Source organism: Glandiceps talaboti, chromosome 2, assembly GCF_964340395.1.
Source record: "Glandiceps talaboti chromosome 2, keGlaTala1.1, whole genome shotgun sequence".
NCBI lineage: Eukaryota > Metazoa > Hemichordata > Enteropneusta > Spengelidae > Glandiceps > Glandiceps talaboti.
The window spans coordinates 21,082,240-21,102,088 of NC_135550.1; the positions used below are offsets into that span (position 1 = coordinate 21,082,240).

At 33.6% G+C, this 19,849-nt stretch overlaps 2 protein-coding genes across 3 annotated transcripts; one reads left to right on the forward strand and one right to left on the reverse strand.

The window, feature by feature from the left end:
- Nucleotides 1-1,192: 1,192 nt before the first annotated feature.
- On the reverse strand, nucleotides 1,193-11,302 carry LOC144450881 (clathrin heavy chain linker domain-containing protein 1-like). The gene is made up of 10 exons (XM_078141630.1): nucleotides 10,974-11,302; nucleotides 10,084-10,271; nucleotides 9,285-9,436; nucleotides 8,548-8,749; nucleotides 6,857-6,978; nucleotides 5,404-5,598; nucleotides 4,556-4,730; nucleotides 4,134-4,339; nucleotides 3,511-3,693; nucleotides 1,193-2,868 (listed from the first exon to the last, which is right to left on the reverse strand). Exons 1-10 carry the CDS (start codon nucleotides 11,157-11,159, stop codon nucleotides 2,660-2,662), a joined length of 1,818 nt encoding a protein of 605 aa, XP_077997756.1. The 5' UTR covers nucleotides 11,160-11,302; the 3' UTR covers nucleotides 1,193-2,659.
- LOC144450890 (cytoplasmic dynein 2 light intermediate chain 1-like) lies at nucleotides 9,126-19,591 on the forward strand. 2 transcript variants are annotated; one of them, XM_078141641.1, is made up of 13 exons: nucleotides 9,126-9,259; nucleotides 12,104-12,177; nucleotides 13,060-13,124; nucleotides 13,775-13,879; nucleotides 14,339-14,427; nucleotides 14,800-14,986; nucleotides 15,264-15,332; nucleotides 15,838-15,915; nucleotides 16,096-16,175; nucleotides 17,215-17,285; nucleotides 17,547-17,644; nucleotides 18,080-18,175; nucleotides 19,007-19,591. In XM_078141641.1, exons 1-13 carry the CDS (start codon nucleotides 9,231-9,233, stop codon nucleotides 19,085-19,087), a joined length of 1,122 nt encoding a protein of 373 aa, XP_077997767.1. In that variant the 5' UTR covers nucleotides 9,126-9,230; the 3' UTR covers nucleotides 19,088-19,591. The 2 variants fall into 2 exon arrangements, with proteins under 2 accessions (XP_077997767.1, XP_077997776.1); XM_078141650.1 differs by lacking the exon at nucleotides 9,126-9,259 and adding an exon at nucleotides 11,400-11,530.
- The last annotated feature ends 258 nt before the right edge of the window (nucleotides 19,592-19,849 follow it).

The window sequence follows — 19,849 nt, forward strand, 5'->3', positions numbered from 1 at the left end:
ATATCTACACACATTGTTTCACTGTTATCAAAGAATGCATTTTAACTTTGACATGTACTGATTGTACATTATTATGAAAGGGGAAAAACAGAATCTGATTATCTCTCTTATATATATTGGTCAGTTTGGCTATTATAGAAGAGGCCTGCTGTACAATGGAGTGAGGCATTATGGGAAACAAACAAGGTTTACTGCTGTGTATATAACAACGAATATTTACAACTCTGGCAATCAAGGTCTCGGTTTACTAAACTAGACACAAACAGAAACTAGTGTTGTGACGTGTTGATATAAACAATTGAATGGATGTTGCTTTGTAATTGTACTCCAAGGAGGGTAGCATTTTTGATGACTTCCATGTATGACCTTGTAGAGTACATTTTTAAGGACTTCAATCTTGCACTGTCACAAGTTAATTAGATTTGGCATTTACACAACATAGGCACTGCTATCCCACTTGTGTCATCTACCACGTACATCAAATTGACAAATAGCAATACAATAATTATAATTTGTAATTATACTTTTGGCTATCTTAGTAAACTTAAGGCCTCAATTGCCAGAGTAGTAAATGAATTGTGTATGACAACAGCGAAGCAAAATGATTAAATCATGTACTACTGTTAGACTCATGGATTACAAAATAAGGCAGAGTCCTACATGGACTGTGTATCAATTAAGATAGTTCGGATACCAGTCATTGTTCCAATGAGGTGCAGACTGAACTTTACAGTTCTTGATGGTCAATGTTCCATGCAAGTAAAGGGGTGCAACAACTATTGAAGTGGAAATCTGTGCTCTCATTAAGTATTCAAATATGATAATGACATTATGACATAATTTCCTTGGTTACCAAAGAGTGCATACCCAGGCTGATTTGGTTTTAGATAAGTTCTAAGGTATGGAAATTGTTTTAATGACTCTTAGCTGAAAATGAGTTTTGGCTACAGACTGACTGGAATCACAGTTATAGTGTTTTCAAATACAGGTCTTGGGTATATAAGACATTTGTTTTGTGTCATAAAATTGTTTTTAAAATTTGTGCTGAGAATTTTGCAGCAATTCTTGATAGACATACACACAAAAGACACACAACAATGATTCTACAGATCTCTAATCCTAAACCAATGTTTATTAAAATAAACAATGTTCTTGTCTTCATAAATCTTTTCCTTTTCTTAAAATAGGGTATACCAAATATACTGACAACTACATTATTACGTAATATACACATTCATGTCCCAGTACACAATAACTTATGGAACCTGCACTGACTACTGGATAACAACATATCTGCAGAATCATACTATTAGAGTAAATATGTATATTCCTGAGACAGTTTTTTGTCAGGGGTCATGATAAAAAAGATTTTTCAGGATTCCTTGTTGACAGAATGGATAAAACCATTCTTGCAAACCAGAGTTATTATTTCTACCACTACATTTCAAAATAAATACGAGGCTTGTTCAGAACGTTGCCGTAAAACAGGTCATGGTTTGCGATGATGGGATAAAACAAACATATCTATCTTTTTGGGTTCAGCAGCTACACACTAATACATATCTTTGTACACACACACAAATATATTAATACAGTTTTAATACAGATTTTTTAATGTCAAGGTATCATTTGTCATGAGACAAAAAATATACAGAACTATGATGTGAAAGTCATTACACATTGTATATAGATATTTTGTGTCAGTCTAATTCTTTCTCTTTGATATTCCAAGATTATCGAGGGAGATGTATGATTCTAGAGGAGTAGATGTGTCAATAATTTGATAAAAAATGTCACAGTTTTGTATTGATGTTCATTTATAGTCATTTGTCCAGATAGAATACGACCCCACACATAGTATAGCTATTATTCATGATTTAATACCTAGTGACTTCATGTCATCATTATTGAACAAAGGTCTCTTTTTTTGCAACCTTTAAATTTTTTTTTTTTATCTGTTGTATATTTTGAGACTGTAATCATATAAATAATAATAATAATAATAATACTCATATTTACAAAATTTGATTACAAAGTTAAAAGTCTATTCCAACACAGCTGGGACTTACATTTGAATAATAGAATGATTTTTACCTGTAAGACCAATTCTTACAATTTGATTATTGTTACATGTCCAACATGATGAATATGAAAATTTGAGATTTATATGGGATTTATTTATATGGGTCATCCACTTTAGTGGCAAATAAATAATGAACTCGAGACCAGTGTATTAAATTTATTACACAAACTCAGTACAAGACAATACTCACAAGAGATAATAGTAAAAAGAATAATTCTTTGTAGAAGACAACATGCATCCCATTGATGGGCTGCGTCTTTAAGAATTTAACCTGTGAATTGATGATAACATAAACTGGTGCAAGATTCATAATCTCAATTTGACAACAAAACAAAGTGAAACACCCTACACTTCTCTCACCTCTATGGTATACAAGTTTTTTTTTTATAAAGGTTAACACAGGCATGGTAGAGAATAAAGGTACAGACAAACGGATGGATGGACAGATAAACAAACCTATTCTAATATACACCAATAAATAGTTAAATTTATGAAAAAGGAGTTAAAAACTCAGAACAAAACATAGAGATTATGAAAGACAAATTTAAAATAATTGACATGTTGTTAAGATGATAACTATATAGACTTCTGAAATATGTCCCCTTTGAGAAGAGCAGCTGTTTCAATAGCTTTACTGATAGCATCTCTGACTGTGACAGCAGCTAGTAATTCTACACCGATATCAAACCAGCCATTCTCTTGACAAGTGTTCACTATCTCCTTCCATGTGTCAAGAGAAGATGTTTCCTTGAACACCAGTTGTTTTAGACTTCCAAACTCTGCACCTACAAATGTAACATGGGGGGAAAGTTGATATTTTATTGTAATTTTTTTTCTCTTCTTCTCTTCTCAGTTTTGTAAAGCGCATTGAGGCTGTTGCGTAATGCGCTGATAAGAATTTATTATTATTATTATTATTATTATTATTAATACATGTATATGAAAATGAAGGAGTCCACTACAGGACACAAGCAAGACATCAGACTTATGCAAAGAAAACCAACTGCAGTTAAACCCCAATGTTTGAATCCCATAGTACTGTCTTATTAGTGTAGTCATAAGGATTACATGGGATCATTCTTTTGTTGAGGAGTGTCCAATTTTTTAGAACTCTGCCAGATGACTGTTTTTCAGTCTTGAATTTCAATCCTAATCTGAGTATTGCTTTCAAGGGGGGATGCTCCTGGATTTCACTAGTAGAATTAAATATTAAATTTTCCTTTTCTGAGAACTTTCCAAACAATGATGATATAAATGAAAAAATAGGGTCAAGAGACAGCAATGAAAACCTGAATGCATAAATGCACTGTATCAGTTATGCTGTACAATAAAAGATTGCCAAACTTGATATTAGATCCATATTTAGTAAGTGAAAAAAACAGAGCACCGGATAAAATGTCATCCATGATGTTTAAAACAAGACCTACCTGATGGATATTCTGCATGGATTTCTTGTAGTGTTCTTAGTCCAACTTCACTATGACCACCTCTTATCAACGTAGCAACAACCTCTTCAGTTGATACAATGGTTTGACTAGATGTGTGTGGTTTACCTAATATCATGGCTAGTTCAAGTGTTGGACTTTCTTCCAGCAATCCTAGATAATCATCTGTTAATCAAAGTCCAATTATAACAGCTATATTTAGTATATTACTAGTATAACTGCAAAGTTTACCAAACTCTTAGGCATGTGTTTTCCTTAATTGATATTTCATTGGTTGGATTTCATTGCACTTTTTTTTGAATGATCAAATATTTGATTTTACTGTATTCAATGTGACAGTTACCTCTTTCTATTCATTTCATTTCAATATATTTTGGTACTATTTATAACATTACAAGCTTCCTCAGTTTTACCTGATTCATGAACAACATTTACATACAAACATCATGCCAGTGTACACAATACTGTCAACAACTACTGGAGAAGTCATTTAGCTAATCAGAATGACTGAACTGTTCCAGCAAAAGTTAGAATATTTTGAACAGGGAAACTGATAAAAAAAAGTGAAAGTTACATGCACTGAGCCTTTAAACAAACCAACTTACCTTCTGTGAAATTAGCTTTCTTCTGGGTGTACTCCATCAATGAATGGTAGCGTTTTTGTCTCAGCATACACAGCACTACCAGTCTATGTTCTTCCAATTTACTATATACAGTCTGTGCTAGCGCTAGACATTGGTCTGTAGTTGTTGGATCTTTACGTCGACTATAATCACTCAGTAAATGGCCAAGTTCAAGACTATAGGTCAATCTGGAATAAAAAAACAGTGATTTATTTCACAGGATACGAATAGTTGCATCATACAATTGAATGCAAAATAAAGTGACATCCATATGTCCTCTCTAGTGCCTGACATTTGTGCCAGGTTTCAAATTGAGTCATGGTGTCAGAGATAAGGTTATACAGAGACATAAACAGGTCTGGACACACACATCTCTGGACATCAATAATTGCTATCACTCTTACCTGTCCTGTGCAATCCAGTACATAACTAGATCTAGTCTGTCTTCATCCAATGCACATGCTACACACTCCCATGATACTTCAGCATTGGGTTTGATATTGACAGCACTCACAGAGGACATCAAGGCTTCACAGTATTGTAATAATGGTGATGGCTGACCAGGTATAACAGGTAAAGCTGAAATGAAATATTATGATAAATATTGTGGAATTCATTTCACTCTATTATTTATCAATATATATTGTATCAATATTTATATATATTTCAATTTATTATGACACCACTTACAAATTGTCGTTACTCAATCCCCAGAGGCTCATTCTAAAATATCAATCTGCAAATGGCAACTCCAGGCTTGCTGTTACCTTAGTTACACAATTGAAAAGTGATCCTGTGTCCATTTGCATAGTTTCAATTACTAGAGATGTACATGTCATTTTTTATAAGTATGATAAAAAGTTCTCTTAATGTCCTTTATATGCCGAGGACTATAAATTAATCCCTATTTGCTAGCAATTTTGTATCAATTAAACATGTTCAAATTGCTATCAAACAACAAATTACCTAATAGCTATGTAAAATATTAAAACACAATTTTCACTTGTATGAAATAACTACAACAGGCTTGTAGTAGTTTGATAGACTTTAATAAAGAATACTAAAATGACTCTTATCAAAACCATATTGGTAAAAACCATATTGGTAACACAACTGACAGTGACAGTGGCACATTCTTTCTGCAGTGATACAACTTTGTGGGAAGTTTGGCATACACATCATTTGTTCATTACACAGCTCTGGTTAATTACCAAAGAGTGGTGACTAGATCATGAAAGTGTTCTTCACCTACCTTTAAATCTACTGAGTGTGCCTGGATTCCGTAGAATACCACCAGGACTATTTGCAGCATGCAGGGCTGCCTCCGTGTATTCGCCTTCTTCAAATAATTCATTAAATTTTTCAATATATTCCAGCATTGCTTCTGCTTCTCTCTCTTTGGTAGGATCGTCGTCTTCAAATGTGGAGTAAGAAGTTGTGTCTTGACCTTCAATAAAATGTGAAATTGACACTCAGCATACTTGTACTGAACAAAACAGCGGGGGTTGAAATCAATTCATTCATGACATACCACATTAGATTGAGTACTACACAACAACAGCTTAGTTTCACAACAAATCCACGCACTACTTTGATAACTAATATAAATACATATCATTTTACAACAACACTTTAAATACACAGTGGCAATGGTGAAACACTCACTATAGCTCACTGTGTGTTATCTATAATACATTTACTTTCAAACAAAACTGTTGTTATGTGAAAGAGCTGATTTCTAGTGACTGTATCATATAAGCATGAGTCATACAACAGTTGAAATGCAGTTTCTTTATTTTATGGAACTTTCTTAAAGTATCACAAAGAATAAAATTTTGTGGATCAAATGACATAATCAACTGTGAAAAGGAAGGGTCAATTTTGAGGAGAGATGTTACAATCACTTGACACTACTTGGAAAGTTGATAGCACACATACATACATGGTGGACACCTGGCACTGTTTGTAAAGATCATGTCATGATTATATGTGATTTCAGCTATAAATTGCTTCCATATCCTCAATTGTTTTGACCTTATCATTACAATTCATTTAAATGGAATGGGATAAATTTCAATAGCTGAAGGGTTATGGTATGGATTTTCTGTATAATGTGGGACTTGACAACAAGTCTTGTTGAATTTTAGTCTCTGTACATGATTCCTGAGTAATAATGCTACCACATTATATTTGCCAAATTTCACACAAAAATTTAAAGTAGCCATCTGGATGAGGATTGGGTATTTATTTTGAATTTTTTATTTATATAACAATTTTATCATGACTTCCTTCTTGCAAAATCAACGTAGAACAACAAATGCCAAGTCCTTGTTTGTAACTCAATAAATTGCAAAATCTTAATATATGTGTACAGTGTTTGTTATTGTACATACAATAACAAGTGTTTTTACACATTTTTTAAAGCTTTTTTGCAATGTATTGAGTTACAAACACAGACTTTGTCGATGTTGTTTCAGGTTGACTTTTCAAGTAGGAAGCCATGATAAAATTGTTTAATATATAGATTAAAAATCACCCAATAAATACCCAATCCTCATCCATTTGGTCACTTTTAGCAAAAAGACAAGTAGTTGGCAGGAAAAGAATATAAACAACAAACAAAAGTACTCAAGATTATCCAAAAATGGCCAACAATGCTATTTCTAATCATTTCAATTACTCTCTGCCATGTAAAGCTTACTTACTTGCTAGACTCATTTTTGAAGCTGATCGTGATGCTAAATTGAGACTGTCTACCAAACTGAACGGTGGTTTATCTCTGTTATATCTTCTGACTGTATCCACTGCTACTTTCAGCCTTACATTCCTAGTACACAATGAATGATATCACACTATGAGATCATAAAAATTCACTGAATGTTTGCACCAATACCACCACAACAACTGAACATACTTGTACAGAGTACAGACTAGACATACATACATACATACATACATACATACATACATACATACATACATACATACATACATACACACATACATACACATATACATACAACATTTTTGTATCAATGTACTTGGCTTGCGATGACAACTTAACATTTCATATAGAAATCTAGCAATGTCATGACAAATTACCTGATACATATATACATGTCATACATCATTATCAAAGAGAGATAGATGGAGCTAGATGGATAGATTGATAGTTAGATAGACAGACAGACAGATAGATAGATAGATAGATAGATAGATAGATAGATAGATAGATAGATAGACAGACAGACAGATAGAGAGATAGATAGACAGACAGATGCATACATACATACATACATACATACATACATACATACATACATACACAGACAGACAGACAGACAGACAGATAGGCAGACAGACAGACAGACAGACAGACAGACATGACATTAAAGTTTATCCATATCGATGAAATTTCATGTATGTTATTCATGTCAATTATAACATGCTGTGAATTGAAGATAGGGACTTGGAATTCTGATGTACATCAATCAAAACATTTATTCTTGTTATCAGAATCACACATGGTGACCAAGTTATTCATGGGTAAGTATTTGATTACTATACGTTATTACAGTTGTTTCACTGTGTCAGTCTTGCTGAAATAATCACCAAGAAAAATAGAATCAAACTTTAACGCTATTTTTACACTCAAGAAACATGAGACAAAGTTGTCTTTTAAGTGCATGCCAAAGATACTACTTTGCCAGGCATTAGACCGAAGAATTTGCAAGCCATAATGGATGGAAAAAACTGAGAAACAAAATACACCAAAGAAGTGAAATGTCAACTCTGGTATGGTTTTGATGACAGGTTTACAATTAAATGAAAGCAATAATGTGAAGTGAACAAACACACAACATGTAGACTAAACTGTAAGAATTAAATTGCCAGTCTATATATATATTTATCTGAAAGCTCAAGCTGTTGAGTCTGCTTTATGTAATCACTCGCTAGCACATAAGGAACGCCTGAATCTTTCCTCTGGGGATCTTTCAGGCTATATCTATATCTATTTGAGTAAAAACTTTCTTTTTCGAAACAGAAGAAAAAGACATAAATATCAATTTGAACAGGAAATAAAACAAAATATTCAATCTTTTTTAACAGATATTCAATACTTGTCTAGTCATGACACATCAAAGCAACAGACTCAACCCCTAGATTTATGCATACAGCAGAATAAAGCAACTTGCACTTACAGAAATATAAAAAATACTGGTTTTCACAAAAATGTTGAAATATTCACAAAACAGAGAAACCTAGATATCTATTCCTAAAGAAATAGACTGGGTACATATATATCAAATATCAAGGTAAGAGAAGAGACGAAATAAAAAAAAAAACCATTTGACCAAAAATAGCACAAGTAACTGAGATAATGTATATAACTCACTTCTTTTTGAGGTTATCATTCCTTTCTGATACTTCATCACGTGTGCCAATTTTTCTGTCGAGTTGATCCTTCAATACTTGCTTTTTTTCCTTGGGTGCAAACTTGGCTTTCTTGTTGACTGTAAGTTCTTTAAGCTGCTGTTCATATTTAGCCAGGTGAGCAGTCAACATATCAACATTGGTTGACTCTTCAATGGTCAGACCTAAAAAAAGTACACATAATATGCCATATTTATCTGTGTCTAAAAAAAGAACAAATTTCAAAATAGATACATGCATACCAATAGAGGTTACAAGGTCTTATTATACATATTTCTGGATGACAACCATTTATCATAATAAGAAAAGTTGCATCTTATTTTCTAGAAATTTTGAATTTCGCTCAAAATGTTCATTGAAAATTGGTGGAACAGATTCATATGTACTCTACATAGCCAGTCTACAATCTACGATCGGCAATTTAGACAGGCTACACAACCTCTGAAAGAAATAGTTTCTTCCAGACAAAGCAATTATACTTGAAAGCAACCTGACTCATGTGGTGATTATATGTACAGCAAAAACCTGTTTCAAAGTCTCTTGTTCATTAGTTGAATTCTCTGAGTGTTAAGCCATTCATTTATCTTGGTATACCGGTATCAATTAACTGCTTGGTTTCCAATAGCCTGGAGTGGTTGGTCACCGATGCTTGAAGTGGTATGTGATGTTTTAGGGTAAGAAAGATCATTATTATTTTACCTGGTAGTTGTACTGTGTCCCTTTTCCTAGTCTTTTTCTGTGGTATATCTTTGATGGCATCACTGTCTGTTTGATTCCTGGACCTTCTCAGTGCTTTAATCTGTTCTAATTCTGCCTCTAGTCTTTCATTATCATCTATCACAGAGTTTATCCTGGTGAGACAAATACCAAAGACCTCAATGTACCAACCTTGATTTCCTTGATATCTCCATCTACATATTACTTATCAGTAGAGATAGTATCTGTTGACCCTCTAAGTCTAACCCAAAATGCAGTTCCTCATCTTATCAAACCCCATGCAAATAAGGATCAAGATCATCACCATAGTCCCCTACATGACACACCTACACTGTTTCATTATTGTAAACATTGGTGATATGCACTCTTTATGCATAGTTCAGTCATCGATCCTCTTTTCCTACAAAAACATCATCCTTAGAAATGGGTATATGTTTCAAACCCCTCGTCTAAAATTTATCCAAGTACTGACAGGGTAGGTGTTGAAAATGTAGGATGACCTGCATGAATGAGATTACATTTGTATTTCAACTTTTTATTGCATGGATAATTTGTATTTTATCAAACTGTATTACATTTTATTGTATTCAAAATAAGCTTTTAAAGTATGAGAAGTATCATGATGATAACAGTATGATTTCATTGCCATTGATGTGTATTTGTCCTCCTGTGTACCACATACTCAGATTTTTCTCATCATGTTTCCTCACTTAGTCTAACTGTTTTCATTTTTTTCAGGTTATCATTGCAGTAAATATAAACCATACTACACTATACTTACTTCTCCTCTAATTCATCTCCTCGTTTACGATAGTTTGACAATGTTGTTTGTTCTGCAGCCATTGTTTTTACCTTTCCAGATAGATAGAAGGCTTCTTTCTGTCCCCGTTCAATAGCTTCAATGCAGTCTTCATATTCAGCTTTGATACTAGTCATCAATGGTTTGTAGGCTGAAACATGCTCTATTACCTGTGCATACAAAGACGTATTTCTTATCAATCTGTTTCATGTGCATTATGATAATTAGTTTACAATTTTTGCAAAAACAGTTCACTAAATCAGTTTCAACCATACCAATAATATGATAAAATATGATTTTGTTATTAAATCATGAGACAGCAATATCTTTATGAATAGTTCGTTTAATATTCCACCATGATTATAATAATGCAATATTGATCTTCAATTCTCAATTTTGACTATCTGCAGACTGCAGTTCATTTTCCATTTTCTTTCCTTCTTCAAAATGTTTGTTATTTTTTCATATTGTATCATCTTTGTTTTATATATGTGTGTTTGTGTAACGGTAACATTTAGTACATGTAATTCCAAAAGAAATTATGTTTGAGTAAATTGTACATGATACACAACATTTTACAGGATATTAAAATCATATGTAAATTATAAATCATTACAAAACTCAATTATTCTATATGATAAATTTCACTCAGAGAAAAATGCTCAGAAGGCTGCACACATTAATATCGATTGCATTACGACAACCGTAGTCATGGTAACCATTTTCTTCTTCTTAAAAATGAAAATCTCTATGCAATTTCGTGGTTGTCAACGTTTCGAGTGTATGTTTTGTTTTGCCATTTTTTTTCGTGTGTAAAATTTTAAAGCATGGACAACAGTTGTACAACGCATCGACCATTCAGTGATACTGACCTGACCAAAAACATCTTTATAAACAGAGTATCTTCGCTCATCTGGACCTTTGTCAGGACATCCAAGACGAGCTAGTTCGGCATCGATAAATTCGTCAACACGTTGAAGAAACTGCTTGTCTGTCTCCGAAGATATCGGAGGGAGAACGCGTTTCCCTGAACCAGTCCTCCCACTTGAAACAGACATATTGCAGCCCAGTCCCTTGTTGCACAATAATGTATATATCAATTAGTTTGGCACCATTTATCAGTTCAATCAATAAATTGTGCTAAAATGTGACAAATTTCCACATTATGTCTGGTGTTTACATGTCCTCGGTTGCCGTCTCAGTGTACTGTGTCATTTGGATATGTACACTGCTGTTGATGACGTCACATTTCCGTGTAGACGTCATCCTAAACCGTGCACATTTTTGCAAACCGGTAAAATTCGCTTGTGTGACAGATCTGTAGCTGTTGTGTGTCAAGAAGAAATTTGATGTTTGAAGTATATTCGCGTCAAGGATTGGTTATTTAGTCTAGTGGCTTATGCAATCGTATCACTAACATGTATAAGGGGTAAGTTTTTAGTATTGAAACGATCGTCGTTACCTTGCGGTTGAACTGATTTCGCGGGAGGAAAGAGCTCGGAGCCCGAATCGCATGGATCTATTATTGATAATAGATCCATGCATGTATGATGCCCTGTATGTTTCTGACAGCACATTGTTGTTGTTAGTCTGTGTAAGTTCATCTGAAATTGTTGATAAATCAAACCATGTAGGTTAATTGCGATCACATTACATGTTATATGTCAAAATGGATAGTCATATAAAAATAAATGGCCAATATCATTACCATGTTTCCATGACAACAGGTGATGCTTTCGTGGATTTTGTTAATTTAATATAAAGTTTCACTTTTTTGTTTGGTAAACTTATAGCTGTAAGACTTCCTGAGGGGGGGGGGGGGCACTGAAAGGAAATCTATCCAGTGTCCTTTGCTATCAGTCAATAATGATAGTTGATATTTTTCATCTCTTTTTACTAATGTGTAGTGTATAGTTTTTTATACGTTTAACTGTCGCGCAAAAAATTGCCCATACTGGGATAATAAAGATCTATTGTATTGTATTGTATTGTATTGTACTAGTGAGAAAACAATATGGGACATTGCAATTGATGAAGCTGAGAAATCAAGAAGAACAGTGTATCAAACATCTGAAGGTAAGTAATTTCATAAGTTATCTGAGAGTTTATCATTGATAGACAATTGATAACTTTATTGCATTGTATAGCTTAGACTCTAAGGTTGTGGTTGGTTTGGGCTCAGACCACTAAAAGTCATCTGAGATTTAGGCTGCCTACTGTGAGTTGTGGGTAGTAGCTCAAATCACAGATAAGTGCCCAAATCAACTACTACCCACCCTGGAGTCTACGCTATTCATAATTGCCAGACCATTCATGATGTATAGTTGCCTGCAAAGGAAACTTATGAAGGAGTAGAATGGCTATACTTATGTGACAGTAAAGATGAACCTGTTATGTGAACCATAATTTTACCTATATCAAAATGATAGGAAAATACCAGCATGAAATTTAGGAGAGTTGGAAGTATCTATATTTTAGTGTCTATGTACACATCTAATGTCTTTCAGTGCAGGATCAACTGTGGAGTCAAACAATTGTATCGGTATTTGGAAATTACAGTTACTGAGAGCACTTTAGATCACTGCTTTGTTGAATTAACTCTGTAATAAAGTTAATGGGATGAATTGATTTCTTGTTTGCCCTTGGAGTGTTTACAAAGTGAAACCCAAAGTTAGTAACTACATGCTGTGGCTTAATAGTGAAAACTATTCTTTTTGATTATCTGAGTTATACCACAGTCATAATAGCAGTTAGGCTGTTTAGTGGTCTGGAGCCCCTCACTGTTTTCATGGTGATTTGAATATCTTGAAGTAAAAATTGTTCACACAGAAAATTAACTTTTCTACATTCTTATCAATAATGTTTCATTACCTTATTGATTTACATTTGTAGCACTGTAGTTTTTATATGAAATTGAATGTTATTGAGATGTGTTAATTTGTAACCTTGACCTTACAGATGAACAAGAAGGACTGAAGACTGGAGAGGAATCAACTGTTTTCATTGTAGGAAATAAAGATGCTGTAAGTATTCGTGTGATGTAATTGAATTTTGATCGGAATTTACACAGCAGGATAAAATCTGATATCTGAATGACTTTGAATTAGTACCCAACAAGCTTTATAAGGATCAAGTACTGTAGTTGTTTTAAAGAATGAAATGTCAAACCTGTTCCAGTTTTTGACACCTGTCCAGATGTACCATCCTTCCTTGTGGAAAAAGCTGGTGTTAAAGAGTCAATCTAAACATTCATAAACTGCAGGAGGGTTGACAAAATAGTATTTTACCTCATCTGTTAGCAAACTGTCCACAACAGCTGTCATGCATTTCCAGTCATTGACAAATTTTAAAATCATGTTAAACAGTAAAGTAGCCTGTGATCATACTTTTATTTCAAGACACTTAGATGTTTTCATTGTTTACAGGATAGTTTGGCCACAAGTTAGAGAACAAGGGCACATCAGTTTGAATAAACTGTACCTACATGTATTCACTTCCGATATAGTAAACAAAATATCATATACACTCAGTTTGTAAAATCAAACACAATATTTTTTGTGTGTGATACTTTATTCAAATACATTATATTTTCAATTCATTGGTTTTATCCATTTTGGGGATCAAAATATCAAGACTAATAATATACTGTTGTAATGTTATTATTTTGTAACAGGGGAAAACATCAATAATTTTACGGTTTCTAGACAAAGATGAAATAGCCAAACCAACAACTGCCTTAGAATACACATTTGGTAGAAGGGCAAAAGGACACAATATAGTAAGTATTTTTTTTAAAACTAATTACTCTAAATTTTAGGCTTAGTTCCAGACACTGTTTATGCTGTTGTCAAATGGGTATTTGATGATACCCTGGGTTGTCATAGACTGTAAGATACATTGTGCCATTCCGCTCTCACTGGCCTCCTCTCATGTGGGATTGAACGATGTGTGAGGGCGCCCCATCATGGCATACCTTACAGACTAGGATTGTCACTACTATACTAGAGTTCATGTCATGTTACATTGGTCAACAAAACCAACACAATGGATGTGTGTGTGTAAAACCTCAATCTTGATGGAAATAAAAATTGATATCTTTATCAAAATGTAATGTAACATTTGATATATCCATATGATATACAATTGTTCATTAATTTTTTATGAAATTATGTTTTCCTCTTTTGCATCTTGAATGAAAACTCTAATACTTCTGTATCTTTTATTCCTTTAATATTAGGCAAAAGATGTTGGTCATATATGGGAGCTAGGTGGAGGGACATTCCTATCAAAGCTAGTAGATGTACCTATCAATGTTGAAACTATAGAGTGAGTTCATGTACAGTTCTACAGTTATTTAACCTTCTTTTATCAGCATATGTTTTTATCCATAAACAGTGCCCTCTGGTGACAAATAAAATACAGTTTCATTCGTATATTTAGCAGTGATAATACAGTACAAAAATGGCTAGAATCTTCGACTAGTTTCACACCATGAGTGGACTTTAGTGAGAAGTTAGAATTAAATTGTGTGGAACTGTAAATATTCATTAATTTATTGAATAAAAGAAGACCTGAATGATGGCAGCCAAGTGTCCAGTATGTGTCTTCAGCCCATGTGTTCATGATGAAACAGATATGTTATCCTCACAACAGCTAACATTATAATATTTTTTATTAATTCTTTTGTCCATTTGGCAGGAAGCTATCCATCATACTCATATTGGATTTATCAAAGCCACAAGAATTATGGAATACCATGGATACGCTGCTGAATGCCACAAGGGAAAGAATAGAGAAAGTAAAGTTAGAGGCCTCTTCAAGGGATTCTGGTTTACAGCAGAGACTCAGACGAAGAATGTTGAAACAGTTCGGAGAAGAACACCCTGTAAGTATCAATACATTGCTGGAGGTTTCCAGATTTGAATAATATATATATATTGTTTATTCGTCTTTAGGCCACAGGCCAAAATGACAATTACATGATTTAATGAAAAACAGACTAGTAGAATAGGTTGTAAACAGTTGTAGAAACTTCTAAACTTATCAAGCAATTGCAGGCAAAGAAATAATAGAATGACCCTCAAGAAATAAGATGTTTTTTTCTTTCATTTATTTTACAGTGGAGAAGTAAACATTTCATAATTTTTTTTATTTTTCTTCAGGATAGAGACATGATTGAACCATTCCCTGTACCATTGGTTATCATAGGAAGCAAGTATGACATGTTTCAGGTAGGCTACAGTACACCTCAAGAATCCCTTTTCATTGGCATAGCTCAGTGTGAGCTTTGTGTTAACACTCGGGTCAGGCAGATGTCACAGAAATCCATGATGTGTGAGTGCCTGTGTTGCATGTTTGGGATATTAACATAAGTGCTTGTACTAATATTCTTGGTGGCCGTACATTCACATGTGAAATTCATGAGAATGCAGCAGAAGACACCACAAGTTTGATTACAGATACCCTGAGTACCTATTCTGGCACTTTCATGTCATTTGGCTATGTAATTATTACAATCATATGTTTACCTAAAACAACATATCCTCTCTTAAAAATATACAGTAACTTGTGTGCTCACATGGGTGATTTTCATTTACATCATTGAACTCTCACACACTCATTTGTATACAGGTGTGCAATAATGTTTTCTATATTACACTGCAGTGTTTTGATACTGATAGAAAAAAGTTTAGAATCCACTGATGACAGTGATGTTATGTTGTCTTGTATTTACAGGATTTTGAGTCAGAGAAAAGGAAAGTGATATGTAAAACATTGAGATTTGTAGCCCACAGTCACAGTGCATCATTGCTGGTAAGTTGTAGAGTTTAAAGTTGACTAAAGACAGGTTGATTTGTGATGATTTTGATTCAGATAACAAGAAGGCTGTCAGATCTCTAATCTTCGATGTCATTGTATTGTCGATAATTGTTTATTGATGTCTTTGAAGAATGCTTTTTTTTTAAAGAAGAAAATAACATAATTCTTGTTCAGTTTTGTAGTATGAAGACTGAATCTCTGGTAACTAAAGCCCGCCAACTAATTAGTCATCTAGTGTTCAATACAGCAATAGGGTAAGTACATAACATTGTATGTTGTAATCAAACTATACTCAATGTCCAGTACATAGCATCCATACACAATATGGTAGTGAATAGTTGGAAATAAGTCATCTATTTTATTCAAAGTATGAGAGAAAAAGTACTGTGCATTCTCACGCCATTGTAGAAAATAAATATGCAAGCCAACATTTCCCTACTTATTTTACTGTCTCATAGTAAGTTGGGAATAGCTCTGGGTTACTCTAGACATTGTGTAGGATGGCACAAGATTGATATATTCATTAATATGAGACTCACTCAAATGTAATACCAGAGACCATGGTCTGAGTGTGAGACTACAGGTACCAGTGTGTTCAGCTTTTATCCCCTTAATAACCTGATTGTGTGAGACTACCAGTGTACCCACTAAGGCTTATTTACGCGCTACTTGCGCAAGGTCTCCATCTGCTCTCGCAGTCAAATTTCATGTTTTGTGCAACCTTATATTCAAGCATCAAGAATGAAACGGAAAATAAAAAACTAAAGTATAATTAATGATTAAATGGAATGTTGTCATAGAGTTTTATTTTTCTCTATTCTGCATCCAAGGGCAGGTAAAAAGTGTTATTTTCATATTCCAAATAAACATATGATTTTGATTCCGGCCTTCGATCGAAAGGGAAGATACCCCCTTCTGGACCATCCCCCATGGCCCCACAAGTGCGGCCGCCATGTCGCCTTTTCCATTTTTTTCCTCCTCCTTAAGTTGCTCAGTCTCAAAAAACTTAGAGGGAACACTGGAGAGTGCAATCCGTTGTTAAAATTTATACAGTGTTTACTAAAGATGGAAGCAAGTGTGAATAGGCATTTCAACACATGAAATACAAACTATAAACATACTAGTTATACTGGTACTACACAAGGCTGTGCACTGCTGAGTTGCTTCAAGCAGTTGTACAGAAATGAACTCAAGCCTGACACAAAATTGTCCGAATAATTAAGTCTCAAGTCTTCATTACAATTTTGCTAGCGGACATTCTCACTTTATCCTGTTAATATTTTACATTTACAGGAAGACTTTCTCAGTAGATGCAAATAAACCAATCATTGTTCCTGCTGGTAATGACTCATTACAACAAATTGGTAAGAACTGTACAGTCACATATGTGAGTGTTTTCACTACAAGTATTTGTATCATTGAATTTACTGACACAACCATTTTTAGTGCAACTCAGTTGAACCTGAATGTCACAAGCATTTTGTTTAGTTGTCATTTGATATTAATTAAACCAAAAATATTCATCAACTTGGTAGATCAAATGAATTGCAAAGGTTATGACACACAAGTAAATTGATAAAGTACCAAAATATGTGTATTGAGCAGTAGACACCTTTTGCATATAGGTCCCCCACCAGTGCCAGAAGGTGACATTGGTAAATTGACAGCCAGAAATCCTATGGAGCTATGGAAGCAAGCGTTCACTGCTTTCTTCCCACAGAAGGTATGTCATCATTTATCAAATATGTAAAGACTGATTATTAAAAATATAATATCATAAAATATCTACCTCTGTGGAATTAAATCAGTTTGTATTCAATATTTCTGTTGCACAGTTTGTAATTAAGACAGTGTGATAGTTGGTTCAAGACGAATTGGGCTTCAAAATAATTTGCTTGTAAGAAATTGTTATCAGCAACAAAGATGTTTCTGTGCGTTTCCTAGGCTTTTATCCACAGTATATGTTAGCTTTGATTGTGTATGTCAAACATGGAAGGTTACTGATAAACAAAGGTATATTCAAATGGTAACATTGAGGGCGCTATTATATAGAGACAGGAAATATTGTTATCTCATGATACATTTAAGATTAGCAGGTGAAATCTATGAAATATTGTGAAATGAAAGTCAAAGAGACTGTTTGAAATATTCTATTCAGGCTAGCAGTTCATCAATGGCAGCAGCTGATGACCCAGCTAAGGATCCCCAGTATGTTGAACCAGCCGTTGATAATATTAGAGTACAGAAAGACGAGGTATGTCAGATTTTCTCTTTCAATGTGTGGTTTCTGAATGATTTTTTTATGTGAAAAATTCATGAGTTGATGATTTGAGATGAACTTTTAGAGAGTATAGTTTTCTTTAATTATGCACACAGTGAGTATAGATGATATAGTCAGTTATATCCACCCAATGACTCGTACTCATAAACTGTCTTAGAATTCTTCTCCACCCACCCACACAACTTTTTTTTTAAATGAACTATCCAAAGATTAATAGTGTGTTACATGCTATGATTCATGAAGTGACTTGGAATTTTTTCCAGGCACGCAACTTTCCTTTTGAAAAAATATAGTGTGTGGGAGTATTGTATTTATGTGGGAGTAGTATTGTATGTATGTATGTATGTATGTGTGTATGTGTGAATGTAATTGTTCTTCGCATTTTGGCTCAGTGACATTTTATTTAATATGAAACGAGAGGTTCATCACAGTTAGTATATTATTTTCAGAGTATGCTATACCTTATCTGAGACATAACTGCAGGAAATAACTTTTACTGTCTTTCTATGTTATTTATCAAGATGGTAATATTTTTGGATCCTGTCTTTGTGTTTGATTTTCAATATGATCATACCAGTCTAAACATTAATCAATATTTTTCACCTACCATTTGAAGACTACTCCATTATTTTGAAGTTCAAGGTGTAAAAATTTGTTTTTAAATTATCCATCATTTGTCCAAAGCACCTGAATGAGAATTTTCTCAAATACCAATGAAATAAAAGATTACTTGACAAATCATCCACAAGAACGTACAAAATATACATAACACTACATTAATATTAATTTCTAATTATTTTTCAGGAACTGGAACGATACAGGAGACAGTCAGAACGCAAAGCCAAGGAAATGTCTCGTGGTGGTTGGGAAGGGGTGAAGGCATAAAAATAGCAATTTTTGTACTTCATAAGCAAAGCCCCACATGTGTATTCAGCTTCACTGTAGATTTAACAGGAAACAAACCATAAGTTTCTTTTCCTCCCATTTTGAAATGTAAAGATTGTTTATTGAATTGAGATACTTTGTAAATTTAAGAGACTATAAGGTTTTATTTAGTTTACCAGATTTATGTAGCCTTGACTAGGTTTTGATAGTCTTATACATAAACATACCACACCCAAAAATGAGCATGTGATAATTTACAATGATGTAATATCTATTTATAGACTGTCAAGTAAACAGCACTGTTGTTTTCATTTATCAAATGTGTTTTTTAACCTTGATAGACTTTGTAATGGCTCATTGCCCCATCATTTATAGGGGTATCAATTGTGTAAATATACTTGTATATATATATATGAAAGCCCAGATTCAATACTTCACAAGCGAGGAAAATTACTTTGTTTTCATTCATGTCTTACTTTGTGTACATATTGATATATCTGCTATCGTTGAATAAAATTTGTTAAAATATAACATGAATATTGTTGTATGTTCTTAGCATATGTTGAACACAAGTTTACATGGCTTGAGTAGATAAACATGATGCATTTATGTTTAGGTATTAATGGAAGAATATCTGACCAGTTTACAATGTGACATTTACATACAGTGTATCCTGTCTTTCACTGGTGCACAAACTGTGTCACCAGACTTTGGATATGTATAATGTAATGGCAATCATGTTAAGCTTTGCTGGCAATTAGA

Coding starts and splice junctions, on each gene's coding strand:
- LOC144450890 (XM_078141641.1), top strand. CDS start 9,231: ATGCTTGAAGTGGTATGTGATGTTTTAGG. Junction 12,178..13,059: donor AGTGTATCAAACATCTGAAG/GTAAGTAATTTC, acceptor TTGACCTTACAG/ATGAACAAGAAGGACTGAAG. Junction 16,176..17,214: donor GTGTTCAATACAGCAATAGG/GTAAGTACATAA, acceptor TTACATTTACAG/GAAGACTTTCTCAGTAGATG.
- LOC144450881 (XM_078141630.1), bottom strand. CDS start 11,159: ATGTCTGTTTCAAGTGGGAGGACTGGTTCAGGGAAACGCGTTCTCCCT. Junction 10,272..10,973: donor ATAAAGATGTTTTTGGTCAG/GTCAGTATCACT, acceptor TTGTATGCACAG/GTAATAGAGCATGTTTCAGC. Junction 6,979..8,547: donor AATGATAACCTCAAAAAGAA/GTGAGTTATATA, acceptor ATTGTGTACTAG/GAATGTAAGGCTGAAAGTAG.